The sequence below is a fragment of the Typopeltis vanoorti genome, chromosome 15, assembly GCF_054136105.1.
Source record: "Typopeltis vanoorti isolate ZY-2024b chromosome 15, IOZ_Tvanoo_1.0, whole genome shotgun sequence".
Classification (NCBI taxonomy): Eukaryota; Metazoa; Arthropoda; class Arachnida; order Uropygi; family Thelyphonidae; genus Typopeltis; species Typopeltis vanoorti.
Window position 1 is genome coordinate 5,732,546 of NC_143563.1, and position 25,211 is coordinate 5,757,756.

General features: G+C 37.5%; 1 protein-coding gene across 1 annotated transcript in view; it reads left to right on the forward strand.

Moving 5' to 3' along the window:
* LOC150098324 (medium-chain specific acyl-CoA dehydrogenase, mitochondrial-like) overlaps window positions 1–25,211 on the forward strand; it is a 254,840-nt gene that overhangs the window by 137,458 nt on the left and 92,171 nt on the right. The window contains exon 9 of the mRNA XM_090405151.1: window positions 15,855–15,963. Coding sequence (XP_090261277.1) covers window positions 15,855–15,963 — 109 coding nt within the window. The remainder of the gene's footprint in view (window positions 1–15,854; window positions 15,964–25,211) is intronic.

Sequence of the window (25,211 nt, forward strand, 5' to 3'; positions counted from 1 at the left end):
CGGTCTCACTGATGCCTATTATTTTTGGTCCAAGTGGAGCTGGCTAATGCCAAAAATTTCTCTCCTGTATTTCTGAAACTTGTGCCATTTGTGTACATGGATTTTAACATTGCCTTGAACCCACAGTTACCCTTGTGTAATGTCATCACTAACATATTCAGTTTTGAAGCTTGTGAAACCACGTTAAGCACTGTATAATCATTTTCTATACAGCGTTGCACTTTCTGTACAGACACTCATTTGTCTCTCAGGGATGGCTGAACCCGCACCTGACTACATCCCCCCCCTCTAATACTTCTAGTTTCCCTGATTTTCCCTTCCAACCTCTCACTGAACAACACTCCCCCCCCCCCAAAAAAAAAAACATCTAAAATCATTCAAATTAGATATATACAAGTCCTTTCATCCATCTAATTCACTCATACATCTATAAACTGCATCATTAGATTAGTGCATTGGATTGGAGACTGACTATATGGTAGGTATCAACAAGTTGTGTATGGGGGAGCGATATCCAGGAAAAGGAAAGTCACTAGTGGAGGGCCTCAGGGGTCTGTTTTGGGACCATTATTGTTTAACTTGTATATTAATAATATAGGTGAAGATTTGGATGGAGATATTCAGTTGTTTGCAGATGATGCAAAGTTGGGACGAACCATGAAGAATAGTGAAGATGTTGTGGCCTTGCAAGAAGACTTGAATAAATTGAGTGATTGGGCATGGAAATGGTGATTTGAGTTCAATGTTGCAAAATGTAAGGTTTTAAAATTTGGAAAACAAAGATGGGATGCAGAATTTATGCTTGGTGAGGATATATTGTTGGAGGTGGAAGAAATAAGAGATCTTGTGGTGATAGTGGATAAGGATCTGAAATTTAGGGGACACATAGCCAAAATTGTGAAACCAACACAAAGGCTTCTGGGAATGATGCAGAGGACACTGATGTGTAGAAGTAGGGAGATTCTTGTTCTGTTGTATAAGGCTTTGATTAGGCCACAGATGGACTATTATGCCCAGATTTGGTCACCTGGTTTTCATAAGGATGAAGAGATGTTGGAAAGGGTCCAAAGCCAACTGACTAAAGTAGTTTCTGATCTCTGGAATGTCGAGTATGAGGAAAGATTGAGAAGATATAATTTGATCCTATAACAATCCTTACTACAAGTTGGTAAGGGGTTGTTATAGGATCAATGCTGGAGAAGTTCTACAGAAAATAGTGGGAGATCGGGGGAGAACCAGAGGTCATCCCTGGAAACTGTATAAAGAGGGTGTGAGTAGGGGAGTGAGGGGCACGTTTTTTTCGTGCAGAGTTGTGAATGATTGGAATGCCTTGCCTGTGAGTGTGGTGTCTGCAAGGAGTTTGAGTGTGTTTAAGACACGGTATGATGAGATGTGTGTGTGAAAGAAGAACCTCCCAGATGAGTCTTTGACTCCATGAGGTCTTGGGGTAATAATAGTAATAATAATAATGTTCTCATTGACTCATTATCAGTCATGATTTTTTCTTCTTAATTCATTCCTGTTATACTGAGGCAACAGGCTCATGAACTTTACTTCTCACTCTTCGTTTTTGCTTCTAGCAAATACGCTGAAAGAGTTTGCTTTCAGCAACTCTTTTACATCCTCTCTTATTGCATATTTCTCACCTTGCAAGCATTTGTGCTTGTCAAAAGAATAAATTCTTTCACTTCTCTTTCTCTTTCTGCAAACTATCAGCTTCACTAACCCCTCCTTGATCTTCATACCTGGGAAACATGCTTTCCTCACTTTCTCATTAAGCACACCTCTTATCGTTAAATCTCCTTACAATACTTTCTTCTTACTCCCAGTTTCTCATACCTTCATACTTTTCCCCATTCACTTTTTCTTTCATTCTCCCTTCTAATGTACCACATAACAATAATTTCTCCAGTCATCCCACCTCATGTTTTGTCCTGTGAAGAATGCCAATAAACCACACTATTTCACTTCTTACTGTTATCTCATTATCCACATTACCTTCCAATCCTTTTTTCATACTCTCATTCATATTTTGTGTACTATTGTTCACTGTTTCCACATTCTCTACAATCTTTTCACTATTTTGCACTACATCATGGCATATGTTTATCATATAGATTCTAAATTAGATCCTACATGCCTAAGTTTCTTTCGATGGAGTTGCATCTTCCTTTACTTTTTACTCAAAGCAAAATTTAATTACATAAGATATCTGCAGTTTAGAAAATGTGGTCACTGTGGTCCATAATAGCATATGCACTGATGCTTTAGTATGCTGGAGTTGTGGGTTAGCTGTTAATTCTTATGATTGTTTTTGTTTTTTTAGGTAATGTAGGAATGATATAATCATAAAATCAGTATCATTAGCTATTCATCTATACTTCATTAGGTGCAAAACCAGCCACTTTATAATTCATAATATTTTTAAAACAAAAAAGATTTTTTTTTATGCCTTGAAATAAGATATCACTTTTAAGATTTTTAGTACCATTAAGACAGTTTGCAAATATTAATTTTGCACAAATTCTATTGACAAAAATTAAAACAGCATGCCATTCATTAATATGCACGAATATTAACAAATTTATGAAAATGTGCCCACTTGATGTAAGGGATGCGATGTGTTAGTCAAAAGTTCCTACCTATTGTGCAAACCTGTGCAAAGTCACCAACCATTGTTTTATCTTTAATAAATGTGAACTATATAGCATTACATTTCAAAGGATGATGTGGTAAGATGGATCCACATGCAGTAGACATGTTGTGAATTTTGTGATTGTGAACGTGGCATGTCCAAGAGTGCTTTCAGAGAGAGAGGGAGGAATTATAGTACTTATGGTTGTGAGTGCTTTTGGTATCTTCCTCTATGATGTCGATAACATTTTTGAGTAATGTCTGTTGATCTACATAGCAATATCATCACTATTTGGTGTGAGCAGCTCCTCATGTTCCATTTTGAATTGACAAATTTACTGCTTCTTCAAGTGAGTGCCAATCTTTCAAAGTCTAAGCCAATTTGTGTGGTTTATCTAGGTAGAATGGGGGTCTAGGTGAATTGCTCCTCAATGTGAGGTCTAGTATTGGTATCTGTGAAGTGTGTACTGTTCATGTGACTGCATGCCAGTCAGAACAATAAAATGTGACAATGCTACATTGAATTCATTCACTCATCAAGTACTATCTGGTTGATCCTGTGAGTAATGATATACTTGTCTCAAAGATTAAGCCATGATTGTCTACTTCTGATCAATGTGAAATGGTAAATGATACATTAAATCCATTATTCTTACTGAGATCGTACTATTTTACTTGGCTATTAATTCTAGAGTTGATACAAGCAGCAGAGCTCTTATTCTGGGGGTTGAGGTGTTTATTAGACCAAAACCGTTTAGTTCTTGGGAGAGCTAATAAAATTGGGGGTCAGTTTTGGGATCATTGTTGTTCAGTTTGTATATTAATGATATTGGGATGGGTTTAACTAGTGATATGCAGCTATTTGCTGATTATGCAAAATTGGGGAGAGCAATGCAGAGTCAAGCAGATGTTATAGCCTTACAGGAGGATTTGAATAAATTGGGAGCTTAGTGTCAGTTTAATGTTGCAAAGTGTAAGATTTTGAGATTTGGTAGCAATGATGGGATGCAAAGTATACACTTGGTGGGGAAACTTCTTTAAAGGAAATAGAGGAGATGGAAGAACTGGGAGTAGTAGTGGTGGACAAGGACCTGAAATTTGGGGGTCACATTGCACAAGTTGTGGAAACGTCACATTGGACAATGGCAATGATGCAGAGGAAGCTGATATGCAGAAATAAAGAGGTTATGATGCCATTGTACATGGCTATTGTATCAGGCCTCAGATAGATTATTGTACACAGATTTGGTCAGTGGGTTTTCACGATGACGAGAATATGTTGGAAAGGGTTCAGAGAAGATTGAGACATATAAACTAGTCAGGGATTGTTATCAGGTTGACACAAAAGAGATTTTTCATAAAATGAGAGAGGGGGATGGGTATAACAAGAGGCCATTGCTGGAAAGTGTATAAGGAGGGTGTGAGCAAATCAGTGAGGAGGTGGTTCTTTGCATGGTGAGTGGAATGCATTGCCTGAGTGTTGTGAATGTAGGCACATTATTATTATTATTATTATTATTATTATTATTACGGGTATCTCCATGGAGTCAGTAGACTCATCGCGGGAGACCCAAACTAGCAAAACAATATCTGTCATATCTCTTCTTGAATTCATTTACAGATGAAGAGCTCACAACAAAGTCAGGCAATGAATTCCACTCATTCACCACCCTCCAGGCAAAAAACCTTGTTCTGACACCTTTGTTAACCACACTCTTCTTTAATTTCCAGAGATGACCTCTTGTTGTTCCATCACTATCACACAGCTGAAACATTTCCCCTGCATCAATCCTATAAAAACCTTTTAGTAATTTGAATGTTTCTATCATATCCCCTCTTCTTCGCCTATCAACCAATCTCTGCAATCCACAAGCTCTCAATCTATCAACTTAGGGAACATTTTTTATATCACTCACCAACTTGGTCACTCTTCTCTGAACCCTCTCCACAGCCTCCTCATCTCCAAGGAATCCAGGTGACCAGACCTGAGCACAGTAATCCAAATGTGGAAGTATCAATGCTTTATAAAGGGGAATAATAACCTCTTTATCTCTGGATGTCAGTGTGTTCCTCAACAACCAAGTAATCCTATGTGCAATCTTGGACACCTTAGCAATGTGTCCTCTGAACTTCATCTCCTTATCTACCAATACCCCTAAGTCCCTAGCCTCATCAATCTCTTGGAGTACCTTTCCATCTATGTAGTACACAGCTGGTAATCTTTTAATCCCAAAATGCAAGACTTTACACTTTTCCACATTGAACTGACATCCATTTTCTTTTGCCCATTTTACCAGCTTATTTAAATCCTCCTGCAAACTTTCAACATCAGCTTGATTTTTTATTGCACTACACAACTTTGCATCATCAGCAAACAACTGAATATCTCCCTTTAAGCCGTTTCCTATATCATTTATATACAAATTAAACAACATTGGCCCAAGCACAGAGGCACACCACTGGTCACCTGCCTCATTCTGGACTCGGCTCCTCCATACACCACCTTATGGTATCTCTCCCTGAGCCATTCTCCTATCCATATCACCAATTTAATATCCATTCCCATCTGCTCCAATTTGCGTAACAGTGTTCTATGGGGTATCCTGTCAAAAGCCTTAGCAAAATCCAGAAGTACCACTGTGTAGCCAGTTCCTTTGTCCAACTCTGATGTTATTCTATTATGGATAGTTAATAGATTGCTAAGGCAGGATCTACCTTTAACAAAACCATGTTGGCCTCTATAGAGTATCATATCCTGATCCACCCATTCTTGAATTTTGTCTTTAACCAACTTTTCCAATACTTTTACCACTACTCCTGAGATGGTGATTGGTCTGTAATTCAATACTGCAGTTTTAGAGCCACCCTTATGCAAAGGAACCACTTTGCCTAACTTCCACTCCCTAGGGACCATACCAGAGTTCAAACTTAAATTAAATATCCAGGTAAGAGGGGTTGACAATTCATTTGCACATTCACGCAACACCCGAGCTGATATTCCATCTAAGCCTACCGCAGTGTTTGCATTTAAGTTTCGCAATATATTTAATACCTCTGATTCTTTAGCTTCAATTCTCACATTAGGTATTGCTATAGGTATAGAGATATCCTCACTTGGGTGATAGACTTTTGAGAAGTGATCACTCAGTAACTCAACTATTACATCTGATTTTGTCACCTCAATACCATCAGCACCCACTAAGGTTATCCTTCCGAAGTCATTCTTCCTCTTACTTGCCACATAGCGGAAGAACTCTTTGGGATTACCCTTGATCTCTTTGGCTAAGGTCTTCTCATAATCTGATTTAGCTTTTCTTACTATGCTGGTAACCTTCCTAGCTTGAGCCTTGTACTGCTCATGGGTGTCCTGATCGCCCTTCTCCTTGTAAATTCTCCATAACATTTTCTTTTTTTGTAGTTCAAGCTTGATACTACTGCTCATCCATCTAATGCCTGCCTTGTTTGACCTCCTGACCATGGGGACACAATCTGATATTGCTTTCCTCAGATACCCGCTGATTTTATCCCAAGCACTGCTAACATCTTTCCCTTGCAATATGTTCTGCCATGGGATGGCTGCAAGCTCACTCCGAAGCTTGTTATAATTGCCTAACCTGTAGTTTCGTACATACCCCTTCTTAATAGAAAAATCCACAGATTTTGCAACCTCCCAAGTCAATACCACATGATCGCTTTCACCAACTGGAGGTAACGAGGTCACCTTACTTATGCATATAACCTCTGAACCAATAACCAGGTCCAACACTCTCACACCACGTGTCCCTTCAGTTATGTGCTGTTTCAAGTAATTATCTCGTAGCAGATGTATGAACTCCATTTCCTTTTTGCTACGTGATATTTCCTCCTTCCAATTGATATCACCATAATTAAAATCCCCCATAATAATCACTAAGCCTTCACTCATTGCACTAAGTTGCTGATGCATGAATTCAATATCTCCCCCTGTACTCCCTGGCCTATAGCAGCATCCATCTGTATATTTGGTTGCGTTGGTCACTATTTCGCACCAGACTGCCTCAAATGAACTCTCATTCACATGTCTATCATCATGATATACTACTTTCTTTGGCTGCAACACATCAGCTATCATCAACAGTACTCCTCCTCCTGTTCTATCTTCTCTATCCTCCCTAAAAATACTGTACCCATTACATTCAATTCCAGTGACCACATCTTCTGCCGACAGCCAAGTTTCACTAATGCCTACAACTTTTGGTGAGATTTCACTGACTAATGCCAAAAATTCTTCTCTCTTATTTCTAATGCTTCTAGCATTGGTATACAAAAATTGCAGATTCCCTCTAGATCTTGTACCGGCTTTAGAACTGATATATAAGTCACTAACTACCGTAGTCCTATGCCGATTTTTTTCCCCTCTCTTCTGCAATTTATTCTGCCTATAAGGATCAATAAATACACAATCAGTGCTAAAGTTTCTCTCTCTTACACTCAACCTTTTCAATATTAGTTTCCCTGCCCAATAACTTCAACCTGTTCAGAAAACAATAACTTCTTCAATCTCTTATGTCCTTCCATGTTAAGATGCAGTCCATCTCTAGCATACAACTGCCTTTTTCCTTCAAACACACTCCAAACATCAACAAACTCCAGACCTCTTTTTCTGCACATTCTTGCAATCATATCATTCATTATCATTGCTCGTCTACTTAACTCGTAATTGTCAAAACGAGGCAGCACACACACTATTCTCCCATTGACACTTTTCCTCTTCACAATATCTAATAATGTTCTTAAATCTTTTCCTACCCGATTTATACTACCTCTCAGGTCATTCGTACCCACCATAACTATCATCTTGTCTGTTTCATGCCCTCTCTTTATTGCTAAAGCCACTCTTTCTATTGTACCATCAGCCAAGCACTCCTCATGCATACCACTCTCCATACCCTTAATCATAGAATCACCATATATTTTACCACTATTAACTTCATTCAAGTTCACACTCATGGACTCATTCTCTACACTATTCAGCATGACTCTCCCAGCTTCATTACTCAACTCTCTATTACTTACCCCCCCACTCTCACTACATCTCATTTCTTCTTGGCCACTTGTGGTTTTATTATGTTGACTCCCAATGACTCCCATACTATTTATTACTGAATCATTCACCAAAGACTCACCCATATGTAATCCTGTTCTAGTTACTTCAGCTAAAGTAATCTCTATAGTCCTAATTTCTCTGTTTAACACATTAAACTCAGCTTTAACTTCCAGTATCTCCTTACCGATCACTTCCACTTCCTCATGAAGAAGATGAAGGTCATTTTTCATTTTCATAAACTCCCGCCGAAGTTCTTCCGCTACGGTCCCGATGTCAGCTTCCATTCCTAAACGCTCCAGCCTATCCCGACACTTCTCACATACGTCGACATTTTCTTTCTTTTCATTTTGCCAGACCGACCACAGATCCTTCACATTTTTCGGTGCATACATGTAGCAGTTTCCGCAACGCATCCATTGCGAAAAATCTAACGCTGAGCCAGCCTTTCGTGTAGTAGTAGAAGTCCTGCGCGCCGCTGACGTACGTTTCTTGTTGGACGCCATCTTTACACGTTGATATAGTGAAACAAACGGCAGTGAAAACACAATATATACAACACAGTTCTAAACAATAATACCACTGAAGGACACTTGTTTCTAACCAATGCACAATTTTAGCACAATTTGTGACAAAAAGCCACACTATATTTAACTTTAAAAACACGTTTTCTAGACTAGCTTAACTCGACCGCCACATTTACCAAGGACACATTGAATCAGTTTAAGGCATGGTTGGATGAGCATTGTGTGAAATAATGTATACCTCCCATGATGAGTTTCTGACTCCACGGATGTCAGATGTTAATAATAATAATAATAATAATAAAGGCACTCCTTCTTAAATATCATATTTCAGCTTCAGACTGAACCCCCTCTGGTAATTGTGGAGAAGTTTAAGCAGATTGCATATTCTCATTCTGACTACATCTTTGATATAGTCAAATGTCTATTATAAATGTAGTCCTGAAGTTAGATCAGCGTTATATTGATTTGTCCCAAAGTAAACCATGTTCAGTTTCATCATTGTATTTTGCATTACTTCATTATATTCTGTATGTGAAACAGGTCTTGTGTGCGATGGTACACCAGTATCATACTGTGTGTCTGTTTGTGCTTAATACAGTATATTTAGAAAGCATAAATAATCATTAAATCTTTCTGGATAATTTAAAATATAGCTAGCATCATTCAAGAGATGCACACATCTAATGAACAACAATTGAAATCTAGAGGAAAAATTGCAGGGTACGATATACTGGGAGCTACAGATCACCAAGCTCATGGCTGTGCAACTTATGTACACAATAATATAGAGAATGTCCACTTATTAGCAGCAAATATTAATCAGAATATACACATTATCATAGCCAAAATTGAAGATCTCACAGTGATTAACATCTATAAGCCTCCCCAGGTAGAATGGCCACATGAAGTAATTCCCATATTTCCACATCCTACTATTTACATAGGAGATTTTAACAGCCATCACCGCCATGTGGAATTACAATAATAATGATGAAAATGGTGAAACATTAACAAACTGGGCTGAGCAAAACAATCTTAGCTTAATATTTGATGCAAAGGACAAAGGAACCTTTAAGCCTACAGCATGGAAGAGGAACCCACACCTCTGCTATGATTATTATTATTATTATTATTATTATTATTATTATTATTATTCAGGCCTCCATGGAGTCAAAAGACTCATCGTGGGAGGTCCTTCCAAAGAACATAAAGTCTGTCAAGATTCATCGAGGGGAGGTTCCTCCTAAGACACACAAAGTCTATCATACCACTCCTTAAACTCATTAACCATTCTCGCTCTCACCACTCCATCAGGCAATGCATTCCACAGTTCAACCACCCTCCACGCAAAGAAACCACTCCTCACCCTCTTGCTCACAGTTTCCTTTTGTAACTTCCAGGGATGGCCTCTTGTCATCACTCCTTCCCGCTGTTCAACCAAGCGAAAGAACTCCCCAGTGTCAACACTGTAACCACTTCCCAACAGTTTAAAAGTCTCAATCATATCACCTCTCCTTCTTCTATCCACTAAACTCTGCAGTCCACATTCCCTCAGCCGATCCTCATAACTATCCTTGTACAGTCCTGAAACCATCTTTGTCATCCCTCTTTGTATCCTTCCACAGTTAATTTAACCCCTTCAAATCCTGGGAACCAAATGTGAGAACAATAATCTAAGTGTGGTCTGATCAGAGACTTATACAACGGAATGATAACCCTTTTATCTCTGCAGGTCAGTGCCCTTCTCATAATTGCAGCAATCCTCTGTGTTACCTTCACCACCTTTGCAATATGTCCCCTAAATTTCAGGTTTCTATCAATCATCAACCCCCCAGATCTCTTGTCTCCCCTACTTCCTCCAGTATAACTCCTCCCATAGAGAATGCAGCATCCTATCGATGTTTCCCAAACCTCAAGACCTTACATTTTGCTGCATTAAACTGACATCCCCATCCATTTGCCCATCTATCTAGCTTATTCAAATTCTCTTGCAGGGCTACCACATCTGCACTATTACACTATTACTAATAATCCTTCCCAGCTTAGCATCATCTGCAAACAACTAAATATCTCCTTGCAATCCACTGGCAATGTCATTCATATAAAGGTTAAACAATATAGGTCCTAGTACTGAGACCTGTGGGACCACACTTGTAACCCTCTGCCTTCTTGAAACTGCTCCACCATACACAACTCTCTGATACCTATCAGACAGCCAATCCTAAATCCAGTTGACCAATCTGACATCCAGACCCATGTCCTGCAACTTCAATATCAGCTTATGTGGCACCCTGTCAAATGCCTTCGCTAAGTCTAAGAAAATTGCAGTATATGCCTTTCCCTCATCTAATGTTCTTGTAACTTTATTAAAAAAGGCTAGCATATTGCTAAAACAAGAGTGCCCTTTCACAAATCCATGTTAACTCTTACAGATAACATTACCCTCATCTGCCCAATGCTGTACACGGTCCCTCACAACTTTCTCCAAGATCTTAACAACTACTGATGACACACAGACTGGCCTATAATTAGACACTTCCAGTCTGTTACCACCCTTATGCAATGGCACTATCTTACCTTCCTTCCATTCCCTGGTCACCTTTCCCGCAGCCAGACCTACATTGAAAAGCCAGGTTAAAGGCACTGTCAGTTCCCTAGCACATTCTCTCAAAACTCGTGGTGAAATACCATCCAGTCCCAAAGCTTTGCTGACATCCAGAGTACTCAGTATCTGAAGCACACTCTCCTCCTGTATACCTCTAAAGTTGACGGCTGAGACTATTATAATTGCCTGCATTATAATTCCACATACGTTCCCGTCTCTTTGAGACTCCTGCATGTCTATTCATTTTCCAAGTCAAAACCATATGGTCACTCTCTCCAACTGGTGGGAGAGATGTCATCTGAGTTATTATCAACTGTTCTGATGCTATAACCAAATCCAAAACTCTTGAACCTCTTGTTCCCTCTGTTACATGTTGCCTAAGCCATTTGTCCATCAAGAATTGTTCCCTCTGTTACATGTTGCCTAAGACATTTGTCCATCAAGAATTCTAGAAATTCCATTCTCCTATTGCTACATGCATCTTCCTCTCTCCAATTTATATTACTGTAGTTAAAATCTCCCATAACAATCATTCTTCTTGCACTTGCCAAACTTAACTGTCTAAACATCTCCTGGTCCCCATCCTCTGTGCTCCTGGGTCTGTAGCAACACCCCACTAAATATCCTGTCTTGCCTACCTCTACCTCACACAATATGCTCTCAAAATCATTTGTCTCACTTTCTTCCAAAGCCTCCACTCTTAGAGGACATAGGTCATCACTTATCATAGGCAGTACTCCACCACCATGCTTTACCTTCCTATCCTGACGAAAAATGCTGTACCCAGCGACTTCTATTCCTGTTATTATATCCCTTTCTGTTATCATCTTGGTCACTCTCATCTCTGGATCCTCTCCACCTGCTCCCCATCAAGAAGAAATCCTGGTGCCCATATCTGGCCACAGTAGTCTAGATGGAGTCTTATCAAGGCTCGATATTGAGGAAAAATAACTTGTTAAAGTATTTTTCAGCAACCAAGTGATTTGATGAGCTGATTTAGCCACTTTTGCAATGTGCCCCCTAAACTTCAACTCCCTATCCACCAACACTTCCAAATCCCTGGCCTCATCAATCTCCTGGAGTTCGGTTCCACCAGTGTTATATAGTGCTGCTAATCTTTTCACTCCAAAATGCATAACCTTACACTTTGCCACATTAAATTGACATCCATTTTCCCTAGCCCAGTCCTTTAAACTATCCAAATCATCCTGCAAAATTTTGACATCCTGTGCACTCACAATTGGTCTGCCCAACTTTGCATCATCAGCACACAAGTGAACAATTCCTCTCAGATCCTTTCCTACATCGTTAATCAACAAATTGAAAAGTAGTGGTCCAAGAACAGAACTCTTCGGCACACCACTAGTCACAAGCCGTCTTTTGGACTCCACTCCTGAATAAACCACTCTCTGGTATCCCTCCATCAACCACCCTCCAATCCATCTCACCCCACCCTATATCAATCCCCATCTGCTCCAGTTTACTGATTAGAGTTCCATGTAGTATCCTGTCAAAGGCTTTGGCAAGGTCCAGTAGAATCACTGTAAACCCATTACCTTTATCCGGTTCAGCCGTCACTGTGTTATAAAACGTGAGCAAGTTACTGAGGCATGATCTACCCTTCACAAAAACCGTGTTGTCCCCCATACAGTATCCCATGTTCATCTATTCAATCCTGTATTCTTCTCTTGACTAATTTCTTTAAGATCTTGACAATAATTCCTGATATGCTAATCGATCGGTAATTTACACAGCAGTCTTGGAACCTCCTTTATGCAGAGAAACTATTTTCCCCTCTTTCCATCCCCTCAGGACTAATCCAGACCCGAGACTCAAATTAAACAAAATGGTCAAGCATACTGACAATTTTTTAGTCACTTCACTTAAGACACGAGCTAGTATACCATCCAATCCTACAGATGTATTGACATTGAGGTTTTGCAATAGACTACTCACTTCCACTTCATTCACCACAATTCCCGTATAATCTATTGGTTCATTCATTTCTGCAATGTCACCACCTGGAAGATATATTCTTGCAAAGTGATCGCTGAGGAATTTAACTATATCATCTGATTCGGTTACGTCCCTACCATCGGCATTCTTTAAAATCATTCTGAAATATAAATTTTTTCTTTTACTTGTAACATATCGAAAAAACTGTTTAGGATTCTCTTTAGCCTACGTGGCGAATGTTCTTTCGTCATCCTTTTTTGCTTTTCTTACCACACTCGTTATCCTTCTGGCCTGCGCTTTTTACTGTTCATGTGCCTGATGGTCACCTTTCTCCTTAAATTCCCTCCATAGTTTTTTCTTTTTTTGCAGCTCAAGCTTAATGGTGTTATTCATCCATTTAACCCCTACTTGATTTATTATTCGGACTCTAGGTATACAGTCAGCCATTGCTTCATGCAAACACTTCTTAACCGCCTTCCATGCACCATCAGCTTCTAGCCCTTGCAGTTGTACATGCCATATCACTGAACCAATCAATCTCCTAAGCTTGTCATACTTACCAGCCCAATAATTCCACATGTACCCTGTCTTAATTGTAAATTTCACACCTTTAGCCACCTCCCAAGTCAAGACCCTATGATCACTCTCACCAGCATGGCAACGTTCTCATATTCGTTAGCCAAATTCTCAGATGCAATTACTAAGTCAAGCACTCTCTGACCCCTAGTATTTTCCATTACATGCTGTTGTAGATAGTTATTAAGGGATAATATTAAGGGATAACTGGGATCGTTATTAAGGGATAACTCCAATCAATGCGACCATATTTGAAATCTCCCATAATAATTACCCTCCTTCCACTCATTTCTTCTATTTGCTTATGCATACTATCTTCACCATCTATTCCGTCACCTGGTCTATAGCAGCACCCAACTGCATATTTTGTTCTGCTAGTTTCAATCTCACACCAAATAGCCTCAAATGTGCTCTTTTCTCTATCCTGCAGTTCCACTTCTATTCTTCTTGGCTGTAGCTCATCAGCTATCATCAATAATATTCCCCCCCCCAATTTTTTTTTATTCTCCCTGTTACTCCTGAACACATGATACCCCTCACATTCAATCCCACTAGCTGTGTCATCATCTGTCAGCCATCTTTCACTAATGCCAATAACCTGTAGTCTGGAAGTGCCAACCAAGGCCAAAAATTCTTCCTTCTTGTTCCTAATACTTCTGGCATTTGTATACATGAATTGTAGAAGCCAGTTTGTCTGATCCCTATTTTGATGCCTTATACTAACTGTCCCATTCTGATTCGTGGTCTTTCCTACTCGCTTGGGCATATTACGCACGTTCACATATCAACTGTCTCCCTAAAATCTGCATATCTACTTCCCCCCCTCCACCTTAATAACTCTAGTTTCCCTGATTCTGCACATTCACTTCCACTACATCGATAACACCTTTTCAAGTCTCCATACACCAAATCCACCAAATCCATTCAAATGTAAACCATCCATTCTATATAAATCCTTTCGCCCATCGAACTCATTCCACACATCCACAAATTCCACACCGCTCATCAAACATAATTCACACATCAAGTCATTAGTAATTATGGCTCTCCTTCTATATTCTTCACTGTCATACCGCGACAACAGACTCACCATCCTAACTCTCTCACTCTTCTCTTTTGCTACCTCAAGCAATTCCTTCACATCCTCACTCATAGCCTTTTTGTTTCCTTTCAAATCATTTGTACCTGCTACCACTATCAATTCTTTCACCTGCTGCTTTTGCATTCTAATTGACTCACTTACATTCTTAACGTTTGCACTGGGTTGGTACGATTTTGTTAAACTCTCAACTAACACACCTCTTACTAAGGAATCTCCATACAACACATGCTCTTTCATTTTGTTTGCACTTACTATCATACCCTTATTTTTTCTATCATACTTTTGCCAATTATTAGTCGGTACGCTTGGTAATTTTTGCTAATGCTCCAGCTGCCGATTTGCCCTATGTATTGCTCCGCGTAATAAAGCGATTTCACTCATTGCATCAGTGTCATCATTTTTATTCTCCGACAATTCAATCGTTCTGTGTGTTTGCCTTCATTCTCACTTTCAACACCACTCTCACAGTACTACCTCGCAAATATCACCATTCATACTTCGAATATCACTGTTATCTAGATTTTCACTTTCATCAACGATATCACTCACACGACCTGAAGCGCTCTTTAAATCCTCATGCTCTTTACATTTTTTGCACACATTCACTTTACTATTGCTGTTTATCCAGACTCCAACTACTCTCCTCAGTGCATACATTTTGCAAACTGTACACTGAATGAAATCCTTTAAGTTAAGATTTTTAGACAAATATGGCAACTTGGATGCCATCTTTGTATTCTTCTTTATGGGAGCCATGTGCACAGATAATCGTATCTATCAATTTACTATTAAAATACTCAAAAAACACACAAAAATCACCCAGACTTGCTAAAATACTAAAAGTAAACAATACTATGTAAATACTATTCAAATTCATCATTTTTTACTTAAATATCACTTATCTGTTCAGGAGCTATCCACAAACATGACATACCATATAGCCCTCTAGTGGCTAGTCCTATGGAAAAGCCTAAATAGGATACGCACAGGACATGGTATCTGTGCAGACAGCTTATACAAGTAGGGAAGATCACCTTCACCCCAATGTGACTGTGGGGCCATAAATCAAACCATCCGGCACATTGTGGAGAACTGCAGCATAAGAGCCTATCCTGGTGACCTGAGAGACTTTTTTGAGGCAGATCCTTCAGCTCTTGATTGGCTATCTGAACTAGACTTAAAATTTTAGCTTTTTTTTTTTACCTGATATTTGTATATGTGCATTACTTGTTTCATTTTTATTGTCTGCACAAATATGTATTTATATATTCTGATGTCATGTGTCTTTATTATGCCATACACTAAATAAATAAATAAATATAGCTGAAAAAATTTGAATTATTTATTAAAGATTCATTTTCTTATGCTTAGGTATTTTGTCTTAGCACGATCAGCCTTTGATCCAAGTGTGCCAGCTGGTAAGGCTTTTACAGGTTTTATTGTTGATGCTGACTCACCAGGAGTGTCTTTTGGAAGAAAGGTAAATGCTAGTAATTTGATTTATGAAATAATTCTTTGTGGTGAAGTTCATCATGAATTTCCTGATGTGTACCCTCTAGGAGTGTCCAGGTTACTATGACAGCACTACATGAATAAGTTTACATTATTAATAATCTCCAATCAACACTTTTCCTCCAAATTTTCCTCATTAGTTGTCAGCACTTCAATATTGTTGTATCTAACATGTATCAAAATTTCATTTTGCTGAAGCACTCCTGACTGAATCAATGAATCTAGACCTTGGTCTTCCTTTGGGTCTTTTTCCTGCCCTCTTAACATTGAACCTGTTTTGCTGATCTTTCCTCTCCCATTAAGCAAAGTTTTCAATGCCCAAGTGTATTAGCACCTGTCCATGTGCTCATTACTAAACAATGAGTCACTGTGATCAGATGGATTGATTTTTATTTTTGGTTTTGGTCACCTGTATAGTTTAGTGACCATAATGCTAGATTATGGGACTAAATTAAGAAAATCATTACACTTTCATTTCTATAGGAACTAAGGAATATAGTTACTTTATCTGGACCTTTTTTTTTTACTCAGCTAAATTCTATTGTTTGCAGGAAAGTACTTGTTTTTTTCTCCAATATTATTATTATTATTATTATTATTATTCAGGCCTCCATGGAGTCAAAAGACTCACCGTGGGAGGTCCTTTCCATCCTAGGAAACACAAAGTCTATCATACCACTCTTTAAATGCATTAACTGTTCTCGCTCTCACCACTCCATCAGACAATGCATTCCATGGTTCAACCATCCTCCATGCAAAGAAACCACTCCTCACCCTCTTGCTCACAGTTTCCTTTCATAACTTCCAGGAATGGCCCCTTATCATGACTCCTACCCGCTGTTCAATCAAGCGAAAGAATTCCCCAATGTCAACCCTGTAACCACCACATCTCAACAGTTTAAAAGTCTCAATCATATCACCCCTCCTTCCATCCACCAAACTCTGCAGTCCACACTCCCTCAGCCGATCCTCATAACTAACATTGTACATTCCCGACACCATCTTTGTTATAATAACATTGCATCAAGATGTTTAACCCTGCAACTTAGAAAAATACTGTAGAACTCATACTGTTTCAGACAATAATACCAGTTAGAGTTTAGAAATATATGAATACAGCAGTTATTCTGCATTCTCATCCTGAAGGCCCCAGAGTCATTTGCAGCTATCAGTGCTGACTGATTAATTATTTATTTCCAAAAATTAGAGCTAAGAGAGTTCTGGCTTCTGTGAGGAATATGGGCATTAGAGAATTTATTTTTATTCATTATTATTTTTTTAAAGACATATTCAGCATATCATTCTGTTGTAATACCTTTTGTGGGAAAAAGTGCTTATCTGATGACCAGATTAATCCCTAGTTTCTTAATAATCACAGTGTATTTTAAATAGTTTTCTCAATGAGTATATATGTAGTATGTACAGATAAAACCAGTGATTTTAATGTGATGAATACCAGTACAAGAGATCTTGTTAATATGGAGTGTATTTTATATTATTATCATAATATATTGATATAAAATACAGGTTTCCCTTGATTAACGCGGTTAATTAATCCCTTGATGTCACCGTGTATATCAAAATCGCATTCATAAAATCTATTAACGCGATTATAAAATCTATTAATAATCAATTCGTCCCTGATTGATTACTATATTAATAGTTCGTTTTATATGGTACTCTTTTAGGAAAGATAAAAAATGAATGCAAAATAAATGTTTAATAAATACTTGTACCTACATTAGTTACTGCAATTTTTTTTAATCAAAAGAAGTTATAAAGAGTCGTTTGAACCGTTTTAGTTTTTTTCTTATAGGTATAAATTCTAAGATAACAAGCAAAATGACTCTCCAGACCTCGGCAAACAATCATTCTTCAATTAACAACTGGATCCATATCCATTACTTGCTGCTTAAGCGATTCTAAACTGCAAAATATTCCATCCAGTTCTTTGACTGTTATTTCCTTTGGAATCTCATCTTCACATTCCATTTGTTCGTTGTCTTCATGTGCGTTGTTCAGTTGCAAGAAGATCATTGTCACTGAAATCTTTTGAATTTGAATCCAATAATTTAACATCTTCTGCATCAACACCATCAAAACGGAGGTCTTCACCAAGCAATGATTTCTTTGATCACGTTGTTCACAGCATTTTGAAAACAACCTAAGTCATTAGCGCATTCTGTCAGGTTTTTCCAAACAGCTTTCATGCAACTAGAAGATACTTGCTCCCACGAGTCATGAATGTTCTCAATTGCGTGTTTAATGTTAATTTTTTTCCAAAATTCGTGGAGCATAATTGCATTTTTTCCCGTTGTTGTTTCTACTGCCTTCGAGAATGTCTTTTTAAGAAAATAGGCTTTGAAAGTTGCAATGACACCCATGCCCATGGCTTGTAGCAATGATATCGTATTTGGTGGGAAAAATAAAACTTTCACATTCTCACACAGATCATTAAGAGAATTTGGATGACCAGGTGCATTGTCTAAAAGCAAAATAACTTTGAAAGCTAAGTTATTTCTCTTGCAATAAGTTTCAATTGCAGGGAAAAAATAAGACTTAAACCAATTTTCGAACAGACTTTGGTTATCCCAAGCCTTCTGATTCGCTCATCAAATTACAGGTAAAGAGTTCTTGCTACATCCTTTTAAAGCCCTTGGGTTCTGAGTTCGATAGACAAGCAGCAGTTTCAGTTTGAAATCTCCATTAGCATTCCCTCCAAGCAAAACAGTTAAGCGATCTTTTGATACTTTTTTAGCCAGGCTGCACTGCTTCTTTTTTTGATATAAAAGTTCTAGATGGCATTTTTTTACAATAGAATCCAGTTTCATCTACATTGAAAATTTGGTGGTAATCGTAATAATTTTCTTCAATAATTTTCTGCAGCTCAGCAGTAAATGTGGATGCAGCATCTTCATCGGCACTTGTAGCTTCACCTGTTATTTTCACATTCTTTAGTCCAGCTCTTGATTTAAAATTTTCAAGCCAGCCTTTGCTAGGTGCAAATTTTGAATTGTCTTCTTTATATTTAGTCTCCTTAATTCTTGAAAACAGGCTTAGAGCTTTGGCCGTGATATTATAGGCACTAATTGGAATTCTCTTTTGATTGCAGTTTTGCAGCCAAATAATCAACAGATCTTCCATTTCAACCATTATAGCACTCCGGTTACGTGTGCATTGCATACTTGTAGATGTAGATACCACTTTACCTTGCTTGCAATGCTCATCAGCTTTGGATAAAATAGTCCATATCATAGACTCGTTAAAACCAAATTCGCATCCGATCTTACTTTTACTTTTACCACATTTAAATCTTTTAATTATATCAAGTTTTGTATCTGAGGTAATTACCTTCCTCTTCTTTTTTGTCTCTTAATGACCCGGTTATGGGATTGCTCTTATTCTTTGACATGATCAATGGGCTGTAAAATTTACGAAGAATGTAATTTGTAAATACTTACAACAAAACAACTGGAGCTTGTAATACACCCACTCTTAATGCTAGCAGCAAAGTAACTGGCTGGCACTCAGCCTCATGGCGTGATTTTCTCGGGATTTTCCCAGCCTGGTGGCATGAGTTTCATGATGTTGTTTCATGATTGCTGTTTCAACTGCCTTTGAGAATGTCTTTTTAAGAAAATAGGCTTTGAAAGTTCCAATGACTCCCATGTCCATAGGTTGTAACAATGATGTTGAATTTGGTGGGAAAAATAAAACTTTCACATTCTCACACAGATAATTAAGAGAATTTGGATGACCACGAGGCTAGCAGCCTCATGCCGTGAGCATGATTTTGCGTGGTAAATTTAAAGGCACGTTAATCAAAACTCTTGCAGTGTATATCAAGGGATTGCCGCAATTAATTTCGTCGCGATAATCAAATCTGCGTTAAACAGAACCGCATTAAGCAAGAGATACCTGTAATGAAAAATAATAATAAAATAAAATAAAATCTTAATTTATTACAAAATCTTATATTAAGAGTGGATGATGGATATAGGAGTACATGGGTGTGTGTGTGTGTGCATGTGTGTGTGTGTGTGCGCGCGCGCGCGCGCGCCCGCAAGTGATGAATTTCTCCACCTCAAATATTCAGGTATACTTCTGATTGCATTCTTCTTGCATATTTGTTACAACACATCAGTTGCTTCTTGTTCAATTGACATTCTTTAAATATAATTCCTCATGTTATCTTTCTACAGTTCTGAGCTTTTTCACTAGCCTCCAGATAATTTTTCTGCATTTCTGATATATATTTTATTTTCTGTGTTATGACCTAAGCTTTACCATGACTGCTATTTAACTAAGTTTACATACTACTTTGCTTTCTTACATTTTTCTGTGTTGCTTACTTATCCCCTAGAACTTTTAAATGTGATCCATTTTCCTTAACTTTCTCAGTCCACCATGAGTTCTGATTCTTCTATCCATCATGAGTTCTGATTCTTTTATCCATCATGAGTTCTGATTTTTCTATCCTTGTAGACTACTTCACCACACGACTCTCTTTCTGAATCAATCAATTTTTTTCAAATTCTTCTACTGAATCTCCAAAGTTTGGTTCTTGTTTTGGAACTCATTTCTTCTTGAATTATATTTGTATATCTGAATCTACAGTTTAGCTCTGAAAGCTTCTCAACTTTGATTCTTTATAAAACTTTCTTACTTTTCTATTCATGACCTATGATAGACCTATGATTGTAGTACTACTACTGACAGTATTTCATGTGGCAGTGAGTTTGAAGCCATCTGGTGTGATGTGGAATCTAACAAGATCAATTGCATAGCAGGGTGTTGTTATTACAGACCTGGTGGATCGGTTGCTAGTGATGAAGAAATGCATCACCAAATAGACAAGATGTGCACGAAAAGAGTAATCATAATGGGAGACTTTAATTATCCAAATATTGATTGAGTAGCAGTATAATCTCATGAGAATGAAAATGCATTTATTGAGCTGTTGCAGGACAACTTCTTCAAGCAGCATGTGACAGAAGGAAGTCGAAGTCAAAGAGTGTTAGATTTGATTATAGTGTCAGATGGCTTTTCAGTTAAAGATATAACTATTCTGCCTCTAGTTGGTGACAGTGATCATGTGGTACTCACTTGGGAAGTGGCTAAGTTAATGAATGTTCCATTCAGAAAATGTTACATGCTGAGCTACAAAGCAGGAAATTATGACCAACTGAGGAGTTTACTAAGTTCAGTGGAATGGGATCAGTTGATGGATGGGAAGTGACACTGCATGGAAAGCATTAAAACAATACTTAAATGATGCGATATCAGAGTGTGTCCCGAGAGTTGAAAGAATAAATAGGGCAGAAGTCAAATAAATAAAGAAGAAAGTGCTAAACGTGGTCTTAAACTTAACCTCAAAAAGACAAAAGTTATGGCAACATGTGAACTTAATGATTTTGAAGTAGTCGAGGAGAAAATGGAAGCAGTTAACAATGTTGTGCTCCTAGGATCCCGAATTGATAAAGATAGTTATTGTACTGAAGAAGTTAGAAGAAGATTATTACTCAGAAAGAAAGCAATGACAAATTTAAGCAGGATCTTTAAAGATAAAGATATTGGCCTCACAACAAAAATCAGAATCGTGAAAGCAATGGTATTCTATTCCCTGTGATACTGTATGGATGTGAAAGTTGGACCCTGAGAAAGAGTGAAAGAAAGAAGATAGATGCATTTGAATTATCGATTTGGAGATGTTTACTAAGCATCTCCAAATACCATGGACTGCAAAGCAAACATAAATCAGTGATAGATAGAATAAAGCCAGATTGCTCCCTCGAAGCTATGATCATAAGCAAAAAATTGTCATATTTTGGACATATTATGCAAGCAAATGACAGTCTGGAGAAGATGATGATGATGATCCTTGCTAAAGTTGATGGAAGCAAGAGAAGAGGAAGATGAAGAATTAGATAAGTGGATGGAGTTAAAGAAGCAACTGGAGTGCACTTGGAAATTCTGAAAGACATGGTCAGGGACAGATCTGAATGGAGAATGTATGATCATAGGATCACCAGGAGTCGAAAACGACTCAATGGAACATAACACACAGAAATGGATATGTAATCTTATTAAGCAAGAGATTCGTAAGAAAAGGATGATGTGGAAGGAATACTGTATGCATTAAGATGATGTCCATTATGAAAATTATAAGCAGCAGGCTAGAATAGTCACAACTATTATGGAAAGCAAAGTCTGAGTATGAAAAGAAACTTGCTCTGCATGCTAAAGACAAAACACAAGAATTCTATTGATATATTGTAAGTAAAAGAAAGGAATAAATATGAAAGAATAACTCTTCTAAATTCAGGTGGCTTGAGGATTACAGATGCAGAAGAGGTTGTTCAACTAGTGAGTGCCCATTTTGTTAAAGCTATCAACGTGGTGTACACAACATTGAGCTCAATGCTACCTCTTTACTTGATGAAGAAACTCAGGTGTAAGAGGATGAGTTGTTAAAGTGTATGCAAAAACTGAGTAAAAATTCAGCAATAGGGTCTGATGGGATATCAGCACGTGTGCTAAAAGAGTGTGTTCTGCTGAACTGGCTATTCCTTTGACCAGTCAATTTAATATGTGTCTCAGAACAGGGAAAATTCTGCAGGAATGGAAAGAATGTATGGTAATTCCATTGCACAAGGGTGGTACAAAGACCGATGTATCCAACTATCGACCAATTAGAATCTCAGGAATGGTGGTGGTGAAGATTTTGAAAAAATTCGTTAGGATTTGCATTCAGAAATGGGTTGACAGTGAATCTCTGCTTTGGGTTTATTAAGGGAAGATCATGTTTTAGCAACTTGCTCACATTCTGTAACAATGTTACCATTGAACTAGACAAGGGGAATGGATATGCCACGATACTTTTGGATTTCGCTAAGGCTTTTGACAGAATACAGCATGGTAGACTGTTGCATAAAGTGGAGAATATTGGTTTGGATTATAGAATATTTGCATGGATAAGAGGATGGCTGACTGACAGATATATATCAAAAAGTGGTATATGGGGGATGTGAGTCAGCAAGATTTAAGGTAACCACTGGTGTACCACAACAATCAGTGCTTGGTCCACTGTTATTCAATTTATACATTAATGATATTGGGAAGGATTTGACAAGCGATATACAGCTATTTGCTTATGATGCAAAGATAGGTAAGGTAATCAGGAATGCTGCTGATATGCAATACTTGCAGAATAATTTGAATAGGCTGGAAATGTGGGCATGGGAAAATGGATATAAGTTCAATGTCTATAAAGTCATTCACTTTATATGATCTCCAGGCAGTCCGGGACGATGGGTCCCGGACTGCCTGGAGATCTCTCTTAATAATAATAATAATAATGTTGAGTTTTATCGTGCATTGAAATGAAATAGTAATCAAATTGTATTTCAAATCAATTGTATACTTTTGTCTTAAACCAGTATTACAGATTTTTCTATCTATCTACAATAACATTGTCATTTAGACTTTTTCTTTTGTGTTAGGGAGAGAGTGGATTCAGAAAAATCAAAGATGACAAATAGAAGAAAGAAAAAGAATATGACTGGATTATATGGCTTTTTTTTTTTTTTTTTTTGGAAATGAAAGCTATTGGTTTAAAGGTTTGCTCTTCAAACTAATTGGAATATTGCCTTTGAAGATATCTTCTTCTTCAGGCTTATAGGCCAAGTGGCCTGTTCTGGACTCAATTCCATCTTTATAAGGATCATTCTCTGCATTCAGTACTACCTTTTGGGGTAATTTAGAATTTGTTTAGCTATTCTGCTTCTATTCATTCTCAGTACATGTTATTTCCATTTTTCTCTATAGAAAAAAACTATTTCATTTAGGGAGTTTGTAATTCCAAGATTATTATCTGATTTTGCTTGCTTTCATTTTATCCATTATTGTGACTCCTTCAGTTCTGCACAGAAATTTCATTTCGGATGATTCAATTTTTTTTTTCATCTGCTTTTTTTATTGTCCATATCTCACTGCTGTAAAGTAAGGTAGATTTAGCTACTGTATTGTAGATTCTTATTCGTGTGTGTGTTTTTGTACATAATTGGGTTTAAAATTTTTATTTATAATACTTTTAAAAAGTTTGTAGCTTCGGTTCTATATCAGCTTCATTTTCGTATGAGATTGTGCATCCTAAATGCTGGCCTGGTTGGCAAAGCAGTTAGGACATCCACTCTCCCACCAAAAGGCTGTTGATTTGAATCCCATCATGGGTTTGGACGTTTGTGATTGTCTGTGAAAATATTAGTGATGGTGGACAATAGATGCCGTTGGGATAGATGATGCAGTTCAATGGAGTTGGTGGATTTGAGTGGTGGAGACGGAGAGTTGTAGAGTACGTGCCCTCCCTCGATGTCTTCGGACTCCTTGGAGGTGTCATGTAATAATAATAATGATGATGATGAATATTTAAATGTATTTACTTGCTCTATTATTTTGTTGTTTATCACTATTTTGCTTCTTATTGAATTTAGCACCTTTGAAGGCCAGGACTTTTATTTTGTCTGTTGATATTTCCATACCATATATTTTTATCAGATTATTTAAACTGCATAATAATTTTTGCAGTTCATCTTCATTGTTTACAATAATTATTTGGTCATCAGCAAAAAATAGGATAGCTATCTGTTGTTACGGTTTATCTTGAATCCTCTTTCATTAGTTATCGTCCATTTTTTTATTTTTCTATTTTATGATTTTATCTATGTATATATTAAATAAAACTGGAGAGAGAGGGCAGCCCTGACGTACTCCTCTATTTATTGGTTTCTGGCTTCATGTTAAATTATTGTACTTCACAGATATTTCATTATCTTGATGTATATTAAATAAGGCTCTAAGGAGTTGGTTTGGTATTTCATATTCTTCCAGGATGTCCCATAGTTTTTCTCTGATAATTTTATCAAATGCTTTGGTGTAATCTGCATTTTTGATTAGTAATTTTAGCATAAATGCAAAGTCTATGCAAGATCTAAATTCTAAATCCATTTTGTTCTTCTATTAATTTTGGGTCTTTTATGTTTAAGTTTATACCTAAGATTTCTGCATATACTTTATAACAGGTACTAAATAAGCTGATGCCACAATAATTGTTACAATCAGATTTGTGCCCTTTTTTGTAGATAGGGATAACTATTGCTTTTGTCCAATCTTGTGGGCATTTTCCTTCTTTCCAAATCATATCATAAAAGTTAAGTA